Source organism: Lithobates pipiens, unplaced genomic scaffold, assembly GCF_037356315.1.
Source record: "Lithobates pipiens isolate NorthernLeopardFrog02 unplaced genomic scaffold, aLitPip1_a1.2 Scaffold_10, whole genome shotgun sequence".
In the NCBI taxonomy this organism is placed as follows: Eukaryota; Metazoa; Chordata; class Amphibia; order Anura; family Ranidae; genus Lithobates; species Lithobates pipiens.
Window position 1 is genome coordinate 113,800,239 of NW_027507686.1, and position 23,902 is coordinate 113,824,140.

General features: G+C 42.5%; 1 protein-coding gene across 30 annotated transcripts in view; it reads right to left on the reverse strand.

Annotated features, from left to right (window-relative positions):
• The window catches only part of LOC143934091 (neurexin-2-like), a 3,463,823-nt gene that overhangs the window by 2,250,884 nt on the left and 1,189,037 nt on the right, over positions 1–23,902 (reverse strand). For all 30 annotated transcript variants that reach the window (XM_077457482.1, XM_077457436.1, XM_077457661.1 and 27 more), the window contains one exon: positions 15,720–16,021. In XM_077457482.1, the coding sequence (XP_077313608.1) occupies positions 15,720–16,021 (302 nt within the window). The remainder of the gene's footprint in view (positions 1–15,719; positions 16,022–23,902) is intronic.

Sequence of the window (23,902 nt, forward strand, 5' to 3'; positions counted from 1 at the left end):
GTTTTGATGTGGCAATTTTGATGGGGCAATATGATGGGGATAGTTTTGATGGGGCAGTTTTAATGGGGGCAGTTTTGATGGTGGCAGTATGATGGGGCAATTTTGTCTGGGGCAGTTTTAATGGTGGCAGTTTTGATGGGGCAGTATTATAGGGACGATTTGATGGCGGCCTTTTGATGGTGGGATTATGATGAGGCAATTTTGATTGGGTCAGTTTTGATGGGGCAGTATGATGGGGCAGTTTTGATGGGGTAGTTTATTATGAGGCAATTTTCATAGTGGCAGTATAATAGGGCAATTTGGCAATTTTGATGGAGGCAGTATGATGGATGGGTGCAATTTGATAGGGCAGTTTTGAGGGGGCAATTTTGACAGAGGCAGTTTTGATGGGGTAAATTTGATGGGGAAATTTTAAAAGTGGCAGTATAATGGGGAAATTTTGGTGGGGGCAGTATAATGGGAAAATTTTGATGGGGCAGTATAATGGGGCAATGTTGATCGGGCCAGTTTTGATGGTGCAGTATGATTGGGTAATTTTGATGGGGACAGTATGAGGATTTTGATGGGGCAGTTTTGATGGGGCAGTTTTGATGGTGCAGTATGCTGGGGCAATTTTTATACGGCAGTTTTGATGGGGCAATTTTGTTGGGGGCAATATGATGGGGCAATTTTGATGGTGCAGTATTATAGGGCAATTTTGATGGGGCAGTTTTGATGGGGCAATTTTGATGGGGCAATATGGTGTGGCAGTGTGATGGGGCAGTGTGATGGGGCAGTTTTTATGGGGCAATTTTGATGGGGGTAATTTTGATGGGGCAGTATGATAAGGGCACTTTTGATGTGGCAATTTTGATGAATATGATAGGGCAGGGTTTATGGGGCAATTTTGATGGCCCAATTTTGATGGGGCAGTATGATGGGGTAATTTTGATGGGGCAGTATGATGGCGCAGTTTTGATGGGGCAGTATGATGGAGCAATTTTGATGGGGGCAGTATGAAGTGTGGGTGTAATTTGATGCGGCAGTTTTTAGGGGGCAATTTTGACAGGGGCAGTTTTTATGGGGCAGTTTTTATGGGGGCAGTATGATGGGGCAATTTTGATGAGGCAGTATGATGGGGCAAATTTGATGGGGGCAATTTTAATAGGGTTGTATGATGGAACAATTTTAAGGGGCAAATTTGATAGGGGCAGATTTGACGGTGCAGTATGATGGGGCAATATGATGGGGAAATTGATGGGGTCAATTTTGATGGGGCTGTTTGATGGGGCTGTTTGATGGGGCAGTATGATGGGGTCAATTTGATGGGGCAGTATGATGAGGCAATTTGATGGGGAAGTATGACGGGGCAGTTTTGATTGGGCAATTTTGATGAGGCAGCATGATGGGGCCAATTTTGATGCAAGCAGTTTTGATGGGCAATATGATGGAGAAATTTTGATGGGAGCAGTACGATGGAGCAAATTTGATGGGGCAGTTTTGATTTGGCAGTATGATGGGCGGGGGCAATTTGATGGGGAAATTTTGATGGGGTCATTTTAATGGGGCAGTATGATTGGCGCAATTTGATGGAGAAGTATGATTGGGCATTTTGATGGGGCAGATTTGATGGGGGTAGTATGATGGGGCAATTTTGATTGGGGCAATTTTGATTGGGGCAATTTTGATGGGTGCAGTTTTGATGGTGGCAGTATGATGGGGCAATTTAGATTGGGGCAGTTTTGATGTGGGGCAGTATGATGGGGACATTTTATGGGGCAGTTTTCATGGGGGCAGTATGATTGGGGCAGTTTTGATGGCGCACTATGATGGGGCAATTTTGATGAGGGCAGTTTTGATGGGGTTGGTTTTGATGGGACAATATGAGGAAATTTTGATTGGGGCAAATTTGATGGGGCATTTTTGATGGGGCAATATGATTGGGCAGTATGATGGGGCAAATTTGATGGGGCAGTATGATGGGGCAATTTTGATGGGGCAGTATAATGGGTGGAGACAATTTGATGGGACAGTTTGGATGGGGCAATTTTGACAGGGGCAGATTTGATGCGGCAAGTTTGAAGGGTCAGTATGATTGGGACATTTTGATGGGGCAGTTTTTATGGAGGGAATTTTGATGGGGCAGTATGATGGGGCAGTTTTGATGTGGGGTAGTTTTGTTGTGGGGGAGTATGATGGGGAAATTTTATGGGGCAGTTTTCATGGGAGCAGTATGATTGGGGCAGTTTTGATGGTGCACTATGGTGGGGCAATTTTGATGAGGGCAGTTTTGATGGGGCAATTTTAATGAGGCAATTTTGATGGGGTTAGTTTTGATGGTACAATATGAGGACATTTTGAATGGGTCAAAGTTGATGGGGCAATATGATTGGGCAGTTTGATGGGGCACATTTGATGGGGGCAGTATGATGGGGCAATTTTGATGAGGCAGTATGATGGGTGGGGGAAATTTGGTGAGACAGTTTGAAGGGGGCAATTTTGACAGGGGCAGATTTGATGGGGCAAGTTTGAAGGGTCACTATGATTGGGCAATTTTGATGGGGCAGTTTTTATGGAGGGAATTTTGATGGGGCAGTTTTCATGGTGGCAGTATTATGGGGCAAATTTGATTGGGGTAGTTTGATGGGGAAATTTTGATGGGGGAATTTTGATAGATGCAGGTTTGATGAGCCAATTTTGATGGGCAGTATGATAGGGCAATTTGATAGGGCAGTTTGATGGGGCAATTTTGATGTGGGTGGTATGATGAGGCAATTTTGATGGGGCAGTATGATAGGGCAATTTGATAGGGCAGTTTGATGGGGCAATTTTGATTGGAGCAGTATGATGGTGCAGTTTTAATGGGGCAGTTTTGATTGGGCAATTTTCATAGTGGCAGTATGATGAGGCAATTTTGATGGGGCAGTGAGGTAATTTTGATGAGGCAGTTTTGATGGGGCAGTATGATGGGACAGTATGATGGGGCAATTTTTATGGGGCAGGATGATGCGGCAATTTTGATAGGGCAGTTTTGATGGGTGAAATTTTAAAGGGGGCAGTTTTGATGGGGGTAGTATGATGTGGCTATTTTGATTGGGGCAGTTTTTATGGGGCAATTTTAATGGGGGCAGTATGATGGGGAAATTTTGATGGAGCAGTTTTGATAGTGGCAGTATAATGGGGCAGTTTTGATTGGGAAAATTTTGATGGGGCAGTTTTCATGGGGGCAGTTTGATGGGGCAATTTTGATGTGGGCAATTTTGATGGGGGCAGTTTTGATAGTGCACTATGATGGAGCAATTTTGATGAGGGCAGTTTTGATGGGGCAATTTTGATAAAGCAGTTTTGATGGGGCAATATGATAAGGCGATTTTGATGGGGCAGTATAATGGGGCAATTTTGATGGAGGAAGTTTTGATGTGGCAATTTTGATGGGGCAATATGATGGGGATAGTTTTGATGGGGCAGTTTTAATGGGGGCAGTTTTGATGGTGGCAGTATGATGGGGCAATTTTGTCTGGGGCAGTTTTAATGGTGGCAGTTTTGATGGGGCAGTATTATAGGGACGATTTGATGGCGGCCTTTTGATGGTGGGATTATGATGAGGCAATTTTGATTGGGTCAGTTTTGATGGGGCAGTATGATGGGGCAGTTTTGATGGGGTAGTTTATTATGAGGCAATTTTCATAGTGGCAGTATAATAGGGCAATTTGGCAATTTTGATGGAGGCAGTATGATGGATGGGTGCAATTTGATAGGGCAGTTTTGAGGGGGCAATTTTGACAGAGGCAGTTTTGATGGGGTAAATTTGATGGGGAAATTTTAAAAGTGGCAGTATAATGGGGAAATTTTGGTGGGGGCAGTATAATGGGAAAATTTTGATGGGGCAGTATAATGGGGCAATGTTGATCGGGGCAGTTTTGATGGTGCAGTATGATTGGGTAATTTTGATGGGGACAGTATGAGGATTTTGATGGGGCAGTTTTGATGGGGCAGTTTGATGGGGCAGTTTTGATGGTGCAGTATGCTGGGGCAATTTTTATACGGCAGTTTTGATGGGGCAATTTTGTTGGGGGCAATATGATGGGGCAATTTTGATGGTGCAGTATTATAGGGCAATTTTGATGGGGCAGTTTTGATGGGGCAATTTTGATGGGGCAATATGGTGTGGCAGTGTGATGGGGCAGTATGATGGGGCAGTTTTTATGGGGCAATTTTGATGGGGGTAATTTTGATGGGGCAGTATGATAAGGGCACTTTTGATGTGGCAATTTTGATGAATATGATAGGGCAGGGTTTATGGGGCAATTTTGATGGCCCAATTTTGATGGGGGCAGTATGATGGGGTAATTTTGATGGGGCAGTATGATGGCGCAGTTTTGATGGGGCAGTATGATGGGGCAATTTTGATGGGGGCAGTATGAAGTGTGGGTGTAATTTGATGCAGCAGTTTTTAGGGGGCAATTTTGACAGGGGCAGTTTTTATGGGGCAGTTTTTATGGGGGCAGTATGATGGGGCAATTTTGATGAGGCAGTATGATGGGGCAAATTTGATGGGGGCAATTTTAATAGGGTTGTATGATGGAACAATTTTAAGGGGCAAATTTGATAGGGGCAGATTTGACGGTGCAGTATGATGGGGCAATATGATGGGGAAATTGATGGGGTCAATTTTGATGGGGCTGTTTGATGGGGCTGTTTGATGGGGCAGTATGATGGGGTCAATTTGATGGGGCAGTTTTGATGAGGGCAGTTTGATAGGCAGTTTTGATGGGGGCAGTATGATGAGGAAATTTTGATGGGGCAGTATTGTGGGGCAGTTCTGATGGTGGCACTATGATGTGGTAGTTTTCATGGGACAATTTTGATAGAGGCAGTATGATGGGGCAATTTTACGAGGCAGTTTTAATGGGGGCAGTTTTGATGGTATTATTATGATGGGACTATTTTGATGGGGCAGTATGATGGGGCAATTTGCTGGGGGGAATTTTGATAGGGGCAGTTTTGATCTTGGCAGTATGATTGGGCAATTTTGATGGTGGCAGTTTTGATGGGGTCAATTTTGATGGGGCAGTTTGATGGGGCAGTTTGATGGGGCAATTTGATGGGGTGGATTTTGATGGGGCAATTTGATGGGAACAGTATGATTGTGCAGTTTTGATGGGGCAATTTTGATGGGTGCAATATGATTGTGCAATTTTGATGAGGCATTTTTAATGGGGGCAATATGGGGCAGCTCCTGTGAAAGGTAATTCCTTTTTTTAAAACATGCTAATTGTAAATGATGAAGGGTGAAAAAAATGCACTATTCCAGAAATTATTCAAGTGAACTAACTAACTAACTAACTAACTAACAGCAATTAATGTGGGATAAACATAAATAAAATGAAAAAGAGAAAACTGTGCTATTAAAGTCCACAATCAAAAAAATTTGATAGCTTTGATGAATAAAATGTTCGAGATATTTGAACAGATGAAGATGAATTAAACGTTCTTAATAGCAAAACCGCAAGGGAATGTGTCATCAATTTATGAAAAACATGCTCACCAGATCGCAAGCCAAACAAGCATGTGGCTTTAACACAGCCCGGGGTGATGCTTTTACAAGAAGACAATCTGCTGTAATGTTGTGATTTATAGTTGTAAGCCTCTTATCATAGATTGACGTCCAGTTCATAAACCATGGTTTCATATCAGCCGGAAAAAATAAAAAAATATGCACCATAGCATAGTTCTGCTACACTCCAATAGAAGTGCACTATATAAGTAACACTTTATGTAAAAACACCCAGTGGATAAATGACAATTCAATGTACCACCACCACACAGAGGGCCTCCTTACCAGATGCCAAAAGCACACAAAGGTAGAGGTCTCTTTAACCACTTTCAGACCGGACCATTTTGCTGGTAAATGACCAGAGGTCTTTTTACACTTTGGCACTGCGCTGCTTTAACTGGTAATTGCGCGGTCATGCAATGTTGTACCCAAACAAAATTTGCGTCCTTTTCTTCCCACAAATAGAGCTTTCTTTTGATGGTATTTGATTGCCTCTGCGATTTTTATTTTTTGCGATATAAATGTAAAAAGACCGCAAATTTTGAAAAAAAATGATATTTTCTCATTTTTGTTATTAGAAAAATCCAATAAACTCAATTTTAGTCATACATTTAGGCCAAAATGTATTCAGCCACATGTCTTTGGTAAAAAAAAGTCAATAATTGTATATTTATTGGTTTGCGCAAAAGTTGTCACATCTACAAACTAAGGTACGTTTTCTGGAATTTACGCAGCTTTTAGTTTACGACTGCCTATCTCATTTCTTGAGGTGCTAAAATGGCAGGGCAGTACAAAACCCCCCCAAATGACCCCATTTTGGAAAGTAGACACCCTAAGGAAATTGATAAGTGGCATGTTGAGCCCATTGAATATTTTATTTTTTTGCCTCAAGCGATTGAATAATGACAAAAAATATATATATTTTTTTTTTTACACAAAGTTGTCACTAAATGATATATTGCTCACACATGCTATGGGCGTATGTGAAATGACACCCCAAAATAAATTCTGCTGCTTCTCCTGAGTACGGGGATACCACATATGTGGGACTTTTTGGGAGCCTAGCCGCGTACGGGGCCCCGAAAACCAAGCACCGCCTTCAGGCTTTCTAAGGGCGTAAATTTTTGAGTTCACTTCTCACTACCTATTACAGTTTTGAAGGCCATAAAATGCCAAGATGGCACAAAACCCCCACAAATGACCCCATTTTAGAAAGTAGACACCCCAAGCTATTTGCTGAGAGGCATGTTGAGTTCATGGAATATTTTATATTTTGCCACAAGTTGCGGGAAAATTACAAACTTTTTTTTTTTTTTTTTTTTTTTCACAAAGTTGTCACTAAATGATATATTGCTCACACATGCCATGGGCATATGTGAAATGACACCCCAAAATAAATTCTGCTGCTTCTCCTGAGTACGGGGATACCACATATGTGGGACTTTTTGGGAGCCTAGCCGCGTACGGGGCCCCGAAAACCAAGCACCGCCTTCAGGTTTTCTAAGGGCGTAAATTTTTGAGTTCACTTCTCACTACCTATTACAGTTTTGAAGGCCATAAAATGCCAAGATGGCACAAAACCCCCACAAATGACCCCATTTTAGAAAGTAGACACCCCAAGCTATTTGCTGAGAGGCATGTTGAGTCCATGGAATATTTTATATTTTGCCACAAGTTGCGGGAAAATTACAAACTTTTTTTTTTTTTTTTTTCACAAAGTTGTCACTAAATGATATATTGCTCACGCATGCCATGGGCATATGTGAAATGACACCCCAAAATAATTTCTGCTGCTTCTCCTGAGTACGGGGATACCACATATGTGGGACTTTTTGGGAGCCTAGCCGCGTACGGGGCCCCGAAAACCAAGCACCGCCTTCAGGCTTTCTAAGGGCGTTACAGTTTTGAAGGCCATAAAATGCCAAGATGGCACAAACCCCCCCCCAAATGACCCCATTTTGGAAAGTAGACACCCCTAAATTTAGGGGTACACTAGTGAGACTAGGTAATAAATGGCGGGTGCCCTGAAACTATAAAAAAAATAACTAACCAACCAGCGTCACCTGTAACAGTTATATGGTGATCACTGGTGAAAGGGTTAACTAGGGGGCAATCAGGGGGCTTTATGCGGTAGTATATGGGGGTCCCTGGCGCTATAAAAAGCTGCGGCGAACCTAAATACCTACCTGCCTAACTAGCGTCACCTGTGACACTAATACAGCGATCAGAAAAACGATCGCTTATTAGGCTGGGTTCACACTGGAGCGATGCGGGAACGCCACGAATGCGCGGCGGGTTCCCGCATCGCATGCCTCCCGGCGGCAGTTCACACTGCCCTATGCGAACTGCTGGGAGTGTCAGTGAAATGTTACTGACACCCCCAGATCAGTTCGCATATCGCAGTGCGATCTGCAAACTCGGATCGCATGGTGTGAACACCCATGCGATCCGATTCTGCTGCGGGCCAAAAAAAGGGTCCCGTGCGAATTTGCGGCGGGTGCGGCGGGTGCGGCGGGTGCGGCGAATGGCTGAACTCGAATCGCACAGAGATCGGATGTGATTTGCACTGCAGTGCGGTGCGAATCACATCCGTTCTCAAACCGCTGCAATGTGAACCCAGCCTTAGTGACACTGGCGACGGGGGGTGATCACGGGGTTAAACCTTTATTGGGGGGGTTAGGGGGGTACCTTAGAACTAAAGGGGGCTAACCCTAACTGCCCTAACAGTTATTAGTCACAAATGACACCCGCCGGGTGATCAGGGGGTTAAACCTTTATTAGGTAATAAATGGCGGGTGCCCTGAAACTATAAAAAAATAACTAACCAACCAGCGTCACCTGTAACAGTTATATGGTGATCACTGGTGAAAGGGTTAACTAGGGGGCAATCAGGGGGCTTTATGCGGTAGTATATGGGGGTCCCTGGCGCTATAAAAAGCTGCGGCGAACCTAAATACCTACCTGCCTAACTAGCGTCACCTGTGACACTAATACGGCGATCAGAAAAATGATCGCTTATTAGGCTGGGTTCACACTGGAGCGATGCGGAAACGCCGCGAATCCGCGGCGGGTTCCCGCATCGCATGCCTCCCGGCGGCAGTTCACACTGCCCTATGCGAACTGCTGGGAGTGTCAGTGAAATGTTACTGACACCCCCAGATCAGTTCGCATATCGCAGTGCGATCTGCAAACTCGGATCGCATGGTGTGAACACCCATGCGATCCGATTCTGCTGCGGGACAAAAAAAGGGTCCCGTGCGAATTTGCGGCGGGTGCGGCGGGTGCGGCGGGTGTGGCGGGTGCGGCGGGTGCGGCGAATGGCTGAACTCGAATCGCACAGAGATCGGATGTGATTTGCACTGCAGTGCGGTGCGAATCACATTCGTTCTCATAAACCGCTGCAATGTGAACCCAGCCTTAGTGACACTGGCGACGGGGGGTGATCACGGGGTTAAACCTTTATTGGGGGGGTTAGGGGGGTACATTAGAACTAAAGGGGGCTAACTCTAACTGCCCTAACAGTTATTACAGTCACAAATGACACCAATGCAAAAAAAAAAAAAAAAAAAATGACATTGGTGTCACTGTGACTGGGGGGCAGGGGTAATTGGGGGGGTGATCGGGGGGTAAAGGGGGGGTGTGAGTGTGCCTGGCATGTTCTACTGTGTGTGTAGAGTGTTGGTGCAACTCACCGATCCGCTCTCCTCCGTGTCGGAACGAAAAATACCGACACGGAGGAGAGAATACATCACTTCCTCTCCTGTGTTTACATTACAGGAGAGGAAGTGATGTCACGGGGGATTTCCATTCGTCGAGAGCGATCGCGAGGGGGTGGCCATGAATGAATGGCCGCCCCCTCATCCCGGATCGCTCTCGAAGGAATGCCGACCGCCGCAGGCACCGGGGGGGGGGCCCGATCGGGCCCCCCACCCGCGGGCAGGCAGGGACTTATATATACGCCCATATGCCTGCCCGTGCCATTCTGCCGACGTATATCGTCGTGCGGCGGTCGGCAAGTGGTTAAGAACTCATCCATGAAAACCAAACATGCACATTTGTGAAATCTTGCACAGACAGCAGACCAGTGTAACGCAATATGTGTATACCACCACCACACAGAGGGCCTCCTAACAGATGTCAAACCGAAACAGAAATCCCCTTAGGGGAAGCAGATTCTCAGCGGGCAAACAGCATACAGTTTGATTGATAGGGAAAGGGACCCTCAGCAGACAGACTCATCTGTGGGTATCAATCGATAATTACCCAAAAGGAGGATATAATACACCATAGGGTTATACCATTTACAAAAATGTAATAAAAAAATTTGCACTTACAAACAGAAGTTAAATATCTTGTATAAAATTGAAGTTAATTGTGGCTACATTGAAACACTCCCATTTTCATAGCGTGGTGATGTTAGCACGTGCTTCTTCAGTATATATATATATATATATATATATATATATATATATATATATACACATAACACAGAGATTTTATATATATATATATATATATATATATATGCAATGAGCATCTATTGCTATGTAAATCCGACCTCCAACCTATTGCACTGCTCGTGCTACTCTGAGCATGTGCAAGATTTGGAGGTGCATGTTGGGTAACCAGCATGCATGGAATACAGGAAGAGATACAGTCTGGCTTCAGATGCCCACACATGAGATGGCCACGGCCTGCTGGGACTTACAAAAGTAAGAGATCAATGGTGCAAAAATACAAAACGGACCTTAGTTTACAGCATACCTTTACTAGAATACATTAACCATGAGGATTATAGGGTTATTTTTAGCTAAAAAGTAAAATTTCGGCCAGAACACCACTTTAAAGTGGAACTTCCCCTTTTGGGTGGAGCTCTGCTTTAAAGGCATATCCTATTATATAATTTAAAGTGGAAGTAAACTCCCCTATCGTTTTCAGCCAAGGAAGCTGCCATCTTTGCCTCTGTTTAATCTTCAACTGCTATGGTGCTGCACATGTGATTCGTTATGACACCAGCCATTGGATGGTTTGATAGTTTGGCTGAGAGCACAGCCAATGTGCAGTTAGCATTTCCGGCATGCCTTTTTTTTTAACTGTTTAAATCCATGGGTTTACTTCCACTTTAAAGGATCTGTGAGGACTGGTCCTATGTTACTCTTAATGTCACATTAAAAAGGACTCTTTCCACACTTTACGGTACTACATAAAAAAATGCCTTTGTTAAATGTCCTTCATAGCAATGTCCAGCTCCTCATGCCCTTTCTGTACAATAACTTGGCAGTTAGCCGTAAAAGGGGTTATAAACCCTCAAAGTTTTTCACCTTAATGTATTCTATGCATTAAGGTGAAAAACCTTCTGTAGTGCAGCTCCTCCCCAGAGCCCCCCTTTTATGTACCTGAACCCAATCTTTCCAATGACAAGAACAAGTACAGCAGCTCCAGCCGCTGTCTCGGGTCCTCATTGGATAGATTGATAGCAGCAGGAGTCATTGGCTCCCGCTGCTGCCAATCAAATCCAGTGAGACGGGAGTCAGGAGGGCAAGGCCACGTCCTGCTGTCTGTGTCAATAGACCCAGCAGCAGTACTCGGGAGCGCCCGCACGAGTGCCCTGATGGAAAGTGGCTCTCCGTGGGGGCACTCAATGCGGGGAGACGCCAGAAGCACCGCTGGGGGACCCCAGAGAGGAGGATCGACCCGATCTGTACAAAACCCTTGCACAGAGGAGGTAAGTATAACATCCTTGTTATTTAAAAAACAAAAACAAAGAAAACAAATCTTTACAACCCCTTTAAATTCTCCACCTAAAAACACAAATGGCATCTGCTAATAAGGTCGGGGTTCACTAATTTCAAACAGGATTTCAAGACCCCCAATAAATCAAACCCAAGCAGATTCTTTCATTCTTAGTCAGAAGTTCTTATTTGCATACTTATTTTCTGTGGGTTAGTAACACAAAGTACTGAATTAAGAGATTCAGCAAGACAACCAGGCAACCAGCATTTTGAGGAAAGGAAGTCCGTATTGGCATTCTTCAGTATACTATCAGGAAAATAAACCTAGTTCTGATCGGCAATCATATTTATTTGTTTTTGGTAGAGGTAAGAAGTTATTATTTTAAAATTAAAAAGTTAAAACACATTATGTAATATTTATATTTGAGCTGAAAACAGTCATGGAAATATTTTTAGGAGATAACAAGCGCAAAAAAAAACGTCCACAGTTTAGGGAGTTGACTTTATTGTAGCTCATCTATGTAAATATTATATTATTATGCATGGGATTCGTTTTACAAAGCAATATAAAACAGTTTGGATCAATGATGTTAATGCTGAATTCCAGGCAGATAAAAAGAAACAAATTATTGTAGCCCTGTATTTATTAGCACATCATTACATGCCCGAATTTGACCTAGTATCAGCTTTCTGTAATTCCCAATAGAGCAAAGCCTAGACTGGGAGAGAGAGGAGTAGCACAATTAATTCGCTAACACAGAATATATTGATAGAAGAAGAGAGCAGAGTGATAGTGAGATGAGCTCATAAGTCTACTGTTTCTCCTTGTCCAATCACAGGCCATGGTAGGGACAAGACCTGTAAGTGGTACTAAACTACAGCAAAGGAAAACCAAGTCTCCGGCCCTGACATAGGGCTGTGCTGTGTGGCAGAGCTGTGTAAATCTCAGAACTATGTGGATAGAAACAATCATTTGGCAGGTAAAACTGGTCTCCTATATGTATTTTATCTGTTAGCAGCTTGCCTAGAGATCAGTTTGAATACTTTTATATTTAGATGCCCATTTAAATGGCACCATTATCCATCCCATAGGGATAACCTTAATAAGGTGCACGTTAAAAAAAAAACTCCAGACCTTCATTCAGGGGGTTAGAGTAGTCTCCTATGTTCATTTATTTTTTATCTGTTAAACTGAAATAATAAATACATATATAAAACAAAATAAATATGGCAAAGCAAACTTTGAAAACAATACCATTGCCATTTCTGTTCCTCAAAGCTGAACTCCGGATATAAAAGACACAAAATAATGTAGCTTATTAGCAAATTTTACTTAGGTTGGCCATACATGATTTATTTTTGCTCATTCAACCAGTAGGTTGAATGAAAAAAATAAAATTAAAAAATTTAACAGCTGATTCCCTATTCACACAGTCTAGTCATATGGGGAATTCTTCCTGCTGTCAAAATACAACGATCAATGTAGCTGGCTATAGCTGACGGCATTGATCATTTGGGAGAAACCAGCTTATCTGGTTGTACACAAGTCAATTGATAGATCAACTTATGTACAACTATCCTGCCCATACCTGGATTGAATTTGGGCAGTTCCTGCTGAATTGGCCAAATTTTAATACATGTAGCTTTAGTTATCAGCCTCTTGCATTCCCTGTACAACAGAGGTCAGACTTGGAGGGAAAAGCAGCACAAAGCAGACTGTGTAAAGAGTATGCTGAACAGTGGTGAGAGCAGAATGACATTGCAAATGAGCATATCAATTTTCTCCTTTTTCTGTCGCTGTCCAGTCACAGGCTGCGGGATTCCAAAAAAAAAAAAATAGGTCTTCTGTCTTGATAGGACAAAAGCTGTGTTGTGTTACAGAGCTAGGTAGATCTGAGGAGCTGATAGACATTTGCAGCCATAACAGTTCCTATATATGTATATATATATATATATATATATATATATATATATATATATATATATATATACATTTATTCCATGTATTCAGCCATTTGCCTTCAGTTCAAAGCCATTCAGATTTCATTCTGTATTGATCACACAAAAAATAGTACATGAGAAATATTCATGCATTAAAGTGAAATTCCAGGTTAAACCTAACAAATCCTAAAAATGCTCCTTACCCCCTCCTAACACCTATTTGGAATAACCTATGTAAGAAAGATGTATATACTTACCTATTTTCAGGCCACTACAGTTTGTTTACGTGATCTCCCCTGTGTCAGTCAGTGCTGGCTGCAGGAGAGAGGAAGAAAGAGCTGACAATTGATGAGCCATAGGAAGCTTATGGGGGGGACATCAACATTCCCAAGCATTGCCAGTCATTGTCAAGTGCTCTCTCCTCTACCCTGTACTTGGCAATGGCTGGCTGTACCTGGAATGGTGGTGTCACCCATAGGCTTTCTATTGTACATCCGTTGGTGGCACTCCCCTCCTCTCCCCTGCAGCTCACACATGGGAGCCAGGTCATGTGGCTGGACCACAGCAGCCTGAAAATAGGTAAATAGATACTTTTTTTTCCTTACATGAGTAATGTTGGCCATACACGGTTCGAATTTTTGAAAGAATTTTCTTTTGTATCTAAGAATTTTCATACGAAGTTCGAAAGAATTAGTGGGCTGCAGCAACAGCCGATTTTAGTGCGGAAATCAAATTTGAGGAATCAGACATGGAAATTTTTTTAAAAACAAACAATTTTCTAATCAATGATGGGAGAATCGTGCGAGATGTAATAAGAAAAGAAAATTTATGGAGAGAAAAGAAGATTTTCTGGCCTCGAAAATTATTTTCTGTAGCAAAATGACATGAAATTGAAGGCTTGGCCGGCCGAATTTCGAAAATCAATGGTGGCATCATTGGAAAAAAAGAAAACTTTCTGATTTTGAAAAGAAAATTTGTTTGAAATTTGACCATATATGGCCTGTATTAGTCAGCATAGGTGTTGGGAAGAATAGGAGCAATTTAATTTTTTTTTAGATTTTGCCTGGATATCCATTTTAATTGTGTGCTTAGGACTGTTAGCTATCAACCAGACCTTTTTAAAGTGGTTGTAAACCCTAAAAAAAAAAAAAAAAAAAAAAAACCTGCAACAAAAAGAGTATGTATAGCATACTAGCTCATGATGAATTACTTACCTGAAATGGAAGCCCCCGCAGCGGTCCTCTTTCACCACGAGTTCTCCAACATCACTCCCGAAGTTACTTCTGGGTATTGTGGGCTGTGCTGTGATTGGCCGGAGCTGCAATAACGTCACTCCCGCACGTGCGCGCGGGAGCCGCCAGCAATGGCAGAGGCTAACTGAAGCAACAGCACGTACGTGCTGTTGCTTCAGTTTGCTTCAATGCGCATGTGCCGATGACATTGGCACATGCAAATACAGGGGATATCTCCTGAACCGTGCAGGTTTAGGAGATATCCAGGGTAGCTACAGGTAAGTCTTTAATTAGGTTTATAACCACTTTAAAGGCTAGGAATAAAATAGATCAGAACAGTACAAAAGAGGCAGAACACAATAGCGCAGTGGGAGGGATTAAGTCAGTGTTGATGTGGGAATCTAGAAATTTTCTTTATTTCAACCTGTGGTTGAAGGAAAGAACATTGCATAATCTATGGCATGCCTAAGTAAACAGGTAAAGAAATATATCATCCTATTTTATCTGTCACAAAACAATTCTTTTAGACTACTCACAAAACAATTTATTTACTAGAACAGTTAAAGGTTCACTTATTCCAGTGAAGCTGTGTTCGGTTTAAAGTTGTTGTAAAGGCAGAAGGTGTTTTACTTTATTGCATTGTATGTAATTTGGCAACTCTAATGCCCTGTACACACGGTCGGAAATTCCAATGGAAAAAGTTGGATCGGATTATGTATCTGACTTTTTCTGTCGGATTTTCTGACGAACAAAGTTTGATAGCAGGATCTAAAATTTTCCAACAACAAAATCCGATGTGTGTAGACAATTCCGATTGACAAAGTGCCGTGCATGCTCATAATAAACTAAGAGATGAAAGCTATTGGCTACTGGCCCGTTTATTGTCCTGACGTACATGTTTGACGTCATCTTGTTCAGAACGATCGGAAATTCCGACAACTTTGTGCAAACGTGTGTATGCAACACAAGTTTCGCACAAAATCGGTTGGAAAAAATCAGACGGATTTTGTGGTCGGAATGTCCGACCGTGTGTACAGGGCATAACAGTCAGAAAAAGCAGAGCTAATCATATGTCAGTATCTGCTAATTTATAGACCGTATACTTCCTGCAATATGATTACAACACAAAATTGTAATTCTAAAATGTGTAAACTATGAAAATGCATGTTAAGATTATTATAATGAAAATAGCATAAGACCATAATAAACTATGAGCTAATAAGCAAGCCTAAAATTTCAAACAGTGCAAAATAGATGGAAATGACATTTAAGACATACCTGCCGTAGATTCCTGGTGACACGGACGTCATGCCAGTTATTGTCATTAAATTTTCCATTCACTGGTTCCACTAGAGCTTCAAATGCGCCTGATCCAAGGTTGATGACCAACCACACTGCACCACTTTTTAGTGAAAGGTTGACATAGTCTGCTGATTTTCCTGTATGAAGCATCAGTCCATTTCTCTGCAGGGTTCTAAAGGAGAGGGTAATTTCATCTGCACTGCTCTGGATAGGGCTGTGGGACAAGTCGTAGCAAAAAAATTCATTTCCTCTGAATGTCGCTGCATATTCTTCCTTCCCTAGAATACATCGAACAGCAATGTAAAGGAAATTCATTCTAGGTTTAAAAAATAAAGCAGTTTGTGAGGAGCAAAAACTGTACATTTACAAGCCAACAAAATATACAGCTAGAAATAAAGAACCAGAAACAAGGATGGAAGAACATGAAACACAAATTGAAAAATTAAAAACCAAAGATTGCAGAGCTCAAAATATATGAACACCTTAAGTGATCTTAAAACAGGTACAAAAATCAATGAATAAAAAAGAATCGAAGGTGAATCTGTGTAAAGAGATAGGATAACGTATACAGGGTGGCCCCCCACCAATATGCTCCTTACACCCAGTGTCGCCACGACCACAAGCAGAAATCCGCACTCACCAGATGTAGTTGCTATCTAGGATATAGAACAGAAAATGTTGCATATTACAAGGTACCGGTAAACCGTTGTTCCATCTTAGGACTGGTACCTTGTAATATGCAAAATGTGATGTTCTGTATCCTAGACAGCAACTACATCTGGTGAGTGCAGATTTCTGCTTGTAATGGTGGCAATACCGAGTGTAAGGATCATATTTGTGGGGGACCACCTTGGGTACATTATCCTATCCCTTTACACAAGATTCACTTTGGACACTGTTATTAATTGAATATTGGACTTGGTTTAAGATCACTTAACCTCCCTGGCGGTATGATTATTTCGGATTTTAGGTGCTAAAAGCAGTACAATTATTTTGCATGAAAATTTGGTGTTTTATATTGTAGTCCTGTAATTCTTAGGAATAACTCGCTTAAATCTGTCCAAACCAGAATCTAAGCCCTTGTACACACGGTCGGAGATTCCGACAACCAAATCCGTCGGAGTTATTCCGACGGATTAATTCCGGAAGGGGTCCGGGAGTGATGTTGCATACGGACCAAGTTGTCGGAAAATCTGATTGTACATAACGTGATAACGTTATTTCGTTACGACGGGACTACGTTCAGGCTAGTAGCCAATAGCTTTGGTCTAGGAATTTGATCTGAGCATGCGTGGCACTTTGTCCGTTGGAATAGGCTACACATGATCGTTGGAAAGTTGGTCCGTCGGATATTCCGGAAATAGTCCCATGCACACCACACACACAGTCGGAATATCCGACAAAGCGGTCTGATAGGAAAGATTCCGACGGAATCTCCGATCGTGTGTACAAGGGCTTACAGACATCCCGGGTATGATAAAGTTTGAAAAATGAAATCATAAATTATAATATAATAAATAACTATAAATAATTATACCAAATAATAATATAACAATAATAAAACTTATTCAATAATGTAATCAAATCAAAAACACTGAAATTTGCTCAGTTGCAGAATTGTCACTGTCATTACTTTTCAATATTTGATGACGGATCTCCCCACAAATTGCTATTGCTCAATTCTGCGAGTGATTACAATTTATTATCGCTGTTTTCTAGCTGGTCTAAAATCATTTTTGATGTAAAGTGACAATTTTGGTTGCTATGGACAATCTCCAGTGTCCAGGCATAAAGAACAGTTTTTATAATATAAAACTACATGCAGGGCACTAGGAACAAAGGGGATGTGAAATTATTACATACAGCAATGTAATCTGTAAGATTACATTATACTGTATGTATAGTGTGTGTTTTACTTTTTGAATTTGACACCGATCTCCATCCCCGTGCGTCGCAACGCTCGCAGGGAATGGAGCTTGGCTCCGTGATTAATCGAGCGGAGGACGAGCCGTTCGTACAGCGCGGGGACATCGCTGGATCCAAGGGAGAAGATAAGTAAACCTCCTCCTGGATTCAGCGATGCGGTCCCGAGTCTGGCTCGGGGTTACCGCTTTTGGTGTAAAACTTCCACCCGAGCCAGACTCAGGAAAACACCGCCAGGGGGGTTAAAGTGGTTGTCAGTGCTCAGCAGCCATGATAAACTGTGGTCAGTGGGGGGAAGGCAGAACCAGGCAGGATCAGCCAGGTATTTCAAGTGACACAAAGGGCCAAATGACCCAGCACAAGCACTCATACTTTAAAGGAGCAGGATCCATTTTTTTTTTCAGGGTAAAGGGCAAACACTTTGTGTTCATATATTTTGAGCGCTGCATTCTTTGTTTTTAATTGTGTATAGTGCTTTTTGCATGTCTTCACTTATTGCATGTGGCTGTTTTTTCACAATTAAGCACTGACAGATCATTTTTAGAATCTTGACAAACTGAAAAATAACACAAAGCAATAAAAAGCAATAAAATAAATAAATTTAATAGAAAGATGTGCTCTTACACAGTCTGGTTGAAAGACACACGCCCATCCAGTTCAACCAATAGAAGGGGAAAATAAATTGCATATATAGGAAATATTGGAATGAATATTAATCTTGGAACTGGGGAATTGTTGAAGATTATCTATTGGAATCAATGATTCAGTATTGTATTACTATATTATCATTGATGTCTTAATTGTTTATAGGGCAAGGAGAGGAACCTTTATATGTGTATACTTTTGTATAGGAGTATGGTTTGTTTCACTCTCTGTTTTAGCATATGTATACATTTACTACTTGCATTCATGTTTTGAGTGGTTTGTTGTTTATGGAGTTAAGTTGGGTTTTAGGATTCCACTGATTAGGTAATTGGGTCAGACACCTGTGGGACACACCTTGGGTTTTGGATATATGTACGATTTTTGTATTATTATGTTACACATAGCCAGATAAGCCTGACAAAGAGCAGTGATGCTCGCAACTGCGCAGTGGCTTGCTTGCTTTTTGTTCATGTTGCCATCGAACTAAAGTAAAAAAGAATTGCATTGAAGCACGAGTACAGTTTTTTCTTCAATTTAAATATCGGTGGAGGAGTGGGAGTCTACCTTGACGATGCTTTGATAATCAAATTGAGTACGAAAAGGAAGTAACCCACCCAATTTCCAGTATATATATATATATATATATATATATATATATATATGTATATATAGTATAACTATATTGTGGGGGGTTAGCTCAATGGAAAAAATGGTAGTCCAAACAGTAGGTTTTCTTAAGATCTGACTTTCTAGACAGTTTTATTATTAAAATGTTGCATGAAAACCAAAGATACAAAACAGAAAATAAATCCCCACCATGCAGACACAAACGAAACAATACATAATCCTAAATCACAGGTGAAGGGCTTCTCCCAGTCACCACAAAACAAAGATAGTGCGAACCTTTTTCTGTCTCTCACAAAGCAGACATTACATCAATAGCTCTCTCACAAGTATGGCTTCCTCAACCAACCCTGCCAAGGTGGCTGGAAAAACCTGGACTGGATTATACCTTAGTTCTCTCAAATGAATGCATGCATCTGTCTGTACCACAAACTCCTTTGTGAAATCTGGGGTCACAAGCACAGGTTGTGCACAAAGAACCTGCTCCAACATTTGAAATGCCTTCTCAGCCTCAGGATTCCACTTAATTATGACCAGCCCTCTACCCTTCATAAGATATGTCAGTGGGGCTGCTATGAATACAAGATTGGGTATACAATGCCTGTCATACCCAGTGATTCCAAGAGATGCACAAACTTGCTTTAAATTTATAGGTTAGGGCAACTTTTGAACCACCTCAATCTTGTTAATCTGAGGCATTGATCACCCCTCGACCAATAATGTAGCCAAGGTAATTGGCCTCCTCCAAGCCTATGGCACACTTTTTGGGGTTGGCAGTGAGTCCTGCTTTCCTAAGGGAATCTACTACTGCTTGCACCCAGGGCAAATAAGATTCTCAATCTGGGCTGTGGATGATGACATGTCTAAATAGACGGCTGGGTATTGGCGATATGGTCACTAGTCCTCATAGCTGAGTGTAGATTCCTAGCAAAGTCGCAAGGTCCCCATAATGTTTATCAGCCAGGGTAAAAGAAATCAGGGCAAATATATCACGTTAATCTCTTGAAAACTTGGAAGGACAGAGACTTTATTGGCAGTGCCAACCCCCCAAAAGGACATGGCCCTCTTAACAACTGAGATACCCTTAACCAAAACCTTGTCCGTGGCCCAACAGAAGGACGCTAAAGAGTTTATGACTAGGAATAGAGACTTTTTCTCTCACCTACCCAGACAGACCAGTGTTATACAGCATGACATAATTACGGAACCAGGGATTCATGTAACTGTAAAGTCCTATAGACTATCTAAAGCACTATTACCTGTTGGGGTCACTGATCATGCCCCTCTTAAATGAACGTGTGATAACAAGGAGAAAAACAGTTGTGTGACGAGGTGGTTCCTTGCCCTTCAAGTATTTAAGTTCACAGTGGAGCATAGAGCTGAGAAACGTCAGAATAATGCAGATGCTCTTTCCTGTGTCCTTTGGTTGGGACAGTTGCTCAGCTGCATCATTCTCTGGAGCACCATGCAAACCAAGCATCCGCTTATACTGTAATGACCTGCTCAGGGGTAGAAAAGGCCATATTCTCTTTTGCAGATTCTGTTAGGGGTATCTGCCAATAACCTTTAGTCAGATTCAAAGTAGTTATGCACCGGCACTTCCCAATCTGTCAACAAGCTTATCGAACGGAGGCATTGGGTACGCATTGAATTGGGCATGGCGTTCAACTTCCTGAAGTCATTACAAAACCTTAAAGTGCCATCTGGCTTTGGGACCAACACTATGGGACTTGACCAATCACTGTGGGACTCCTCTATCACAACTGTAACATGTTCTTCATTTTATTTGCAACTGCTTCTCACCTAGCCTTGGGTATGCTATAGGGCTTTACATTTATGTGAACCCCTGGTCCCGTAATTATGTCATGCTTTATAACACTGGTCTGTCCGGGTAGGTGAGAGAAAAAGTGTCAGAAACCATCAACCAGACCGAGACAGAAGTACAATGAAATCACACTTGTTTATTAATAAAAAAATAAAAAGGTAAATAGAGTAAGTGTAGTCAAAGCATAGCCAGAGTCCAGAAACCAAATTGAGTAATCAGCCAGGCCAGAAGTCAGGGATCTAAGTAGAGGAACAGCAAGCAGGATAAGGAGCCAAAAGGGATGTCAGCAAGCCAGTCTTTAAACAAGAACAGAGGATATGGTTTCTTGTAATGTGACCAAGGCGAAGGCAGAGATGAAGTGAACTGGACAGCTTTAAGTAGGCAGGTCAGATTAGCAGAATCAGGAACAGCTGGGTAACTGTGGAGAGAGATGAGAGCTGGCAATTAGCCAACAGCTGAGCAGAAAGCCCACAGAAGGAAGGGCTAAGCCAGCCCTGACAGTACCCCCTCCTCAATGACTCCTCACCCTCGGAGGGCCACCAGGCTTGAGGGGAAAACATCCATGGAAATCACAGAGGAGGACAGGAGCATTTACATCCGAGGATGAAACCCAGGAGCGTTCCTCTGGACCGTACCCCTTCCAATGCACCAGGTACTGTATGCGCCCACGGGACCTACGGGATTCAACAATGGATGAACCTCATAATCCTCATGGTTCTCAACCTGTATAGGGTGAGGACATGGCACCGAGGTGGTAAATCGGTTGCAGACCAACGGTTTCAATAAGGAGACATGAAACACATTTCTGATGCGCATACTAGGAGAAAGATCCAACACGTAAGCCACCGGATTAATCCTGTGAAGGATATGGAAAGGCCCAATAAACTGAGATGCAAACTTCAGTGAGGGAACACAAAGTTGGAGATTGCGAGATGACAGCCAGACCCTCCTGGACTTGTACCCAAGTGGAACGAAGTCCACGGAGATGCTTCTCTAACGCAGGAATAGTCTGTGGAACAAATGAGACAGGCAACATGGAAGGTTGAAAACCATAATTCACCATAAATGGAGACAATCGGGAGGCAGAATTCAAGTCACTGTTGTAAGCAAACTCTGCCAATGGTAATAGGTTTGACCACTTATGGTGCTCAGATATATAGCAACATAGGAATTGCTCCAAGGACTGATTGGCTCCCTCTGTGGCAAGCCAATCTGTGGCGAGCCATTAGACTGTGGGTGATAAGCAGAAGAGAAAGCAACCTGAAATCCCAACTGTGCACAAAAGGCTCGCCAGAACCAGGAGACAAACTGACTGCCACTGTCCGAGACAATCACCTTGGGTAGCCCATGTAAGCGAACGATCTCTCGAGCAAAAATGGAAGCCAGTTCCTTAGAAGTAGGCAACTTCTTAAGTGGAATACAATGACACATCTTTGAGAACCGGTCAACCACCATAAGGATAACAGTGTTGCCTTTGGACTTGGGCAATTCCACAATGAAATCCATAGACAGGTGAGTCCAGGGCCTCTCTCCATTGGGTATGGGTTGTAGGAGGCCCACTGGAAGGTGTCACGGAGTCTTACTCTGAGCACACACGGGACAGGCAGCTACGAAGGCAGTTACATCACCCCGTAGACTAAGCTACCAGAATTGTTGGGAAATGGCCCAAATGAGTTGATTCTTCCCAGGATGGCCAGCTGCCTTGGGAGAATGGTAAGTCTGGAGTACGGCAGTACAGAGACTCTCTGGGACAAAGCAGCGGTCACAAGGTTTCTCAGGAGGAGCATGGACCTGAGCAGCAAGAATTTTGTCATTCAAAGTAGAAGACTGGGCAAACCGTAGCCAAGTTATGATTAGGAGGAATCATAGGAACCAGAACCATCTCCAACTTGGAAGTGGAGGAAAATTGTCGTGACAAGGCATCAGCCCTTACATTCTTAGTACTGGGTAAGAATGAGACAATGTAATTAAAACTCAACAAGAAAAGAGCCCATCGTGCCCGTCTGGGAGATAGGTGCTTAGCCTCAGACAAGAATGTGAGATTCTTATGGTCAGTAAGAATGATAACCCTGCACAGTGGTACATTCAAGGAGATGTCTCCATTCTTTCAGGGCTAAAATGATCGCCAACAGCTGTCTGTCATCAATCTTGGAATTGCACTCAGCAGGTGACAATTTGTTGGAAAAGTAGCCACACGGATGCATAGTGTATTCAGAGTTAGGACGTTGAGACAGAAGGGCGCCAATTCCAGTCTCAGAAGCATCAACTTCTAGGATAAGAGGCAACGTAGGATCAGGATGTGCCAACACAGGAGCAGAAACAAAGGCAGCCTTGAGAGTCTCAAAGGCCTTAATGGACTCTGGAGACCAACTCTGTGGGTTACCATCCTTTCTCGTCATATCAGTCAGTTAGGGCTTGACCAGAGACGAGAAGTTACGAATAAACTTCTTATAGTAGTTGGCAAAGCCCAGGAAATGCTGCAGAGCACGTAAACCCACGGGTCGAGGCCACTGTAGGACTGACGAAAGTTTCTCTGGGTCCATTGAAAAACCAGCAGTGGAAATGACATAGCCCAGGAATATAACCTGTTCACGATGGAACTCGCATTTCTCCAGTTTACAATAGGAATTGTTCTCTCTCAGTTTCTGAAGCACACGACAGACATCTGTGTGGTGCCTCTCCAGGGACTTAGAAAATATGAGGATATCATCGAGATAAACCACCAAACATAACTGCAACAAATCTCGGAGGACATCATTAATAAATTCCTGGAAAACTGCCGGGGTGTTACAAAGGCCAAAAGGCATTACCAGGTACTCATAATGGCCTGTTCTCGTATTAAACACATTTTTCCACTCATCGCCCTTCTTAATCAACACAAGATTGTATGCCCCTCTCAAATCAAGCTTCGTGAAAATCGTTGCTCCCTTGAGGCAGTCAAATAACTCTGTAATCAACGGAATCGGTTAGGCATTCTTAATCGTGACACAATTGAGACCCTTATAATCTATACAAGGTCTCAGTTCACCGCTCTTCTTCTTCACAAAGAAGAAACCAGCACCAGCAGGAGATGAGGATTTGCAGATGAAACCTCAAGAAAGTGTGTCTGCAACATAGTCCTCCATGGCCTTATCCTCCAAGA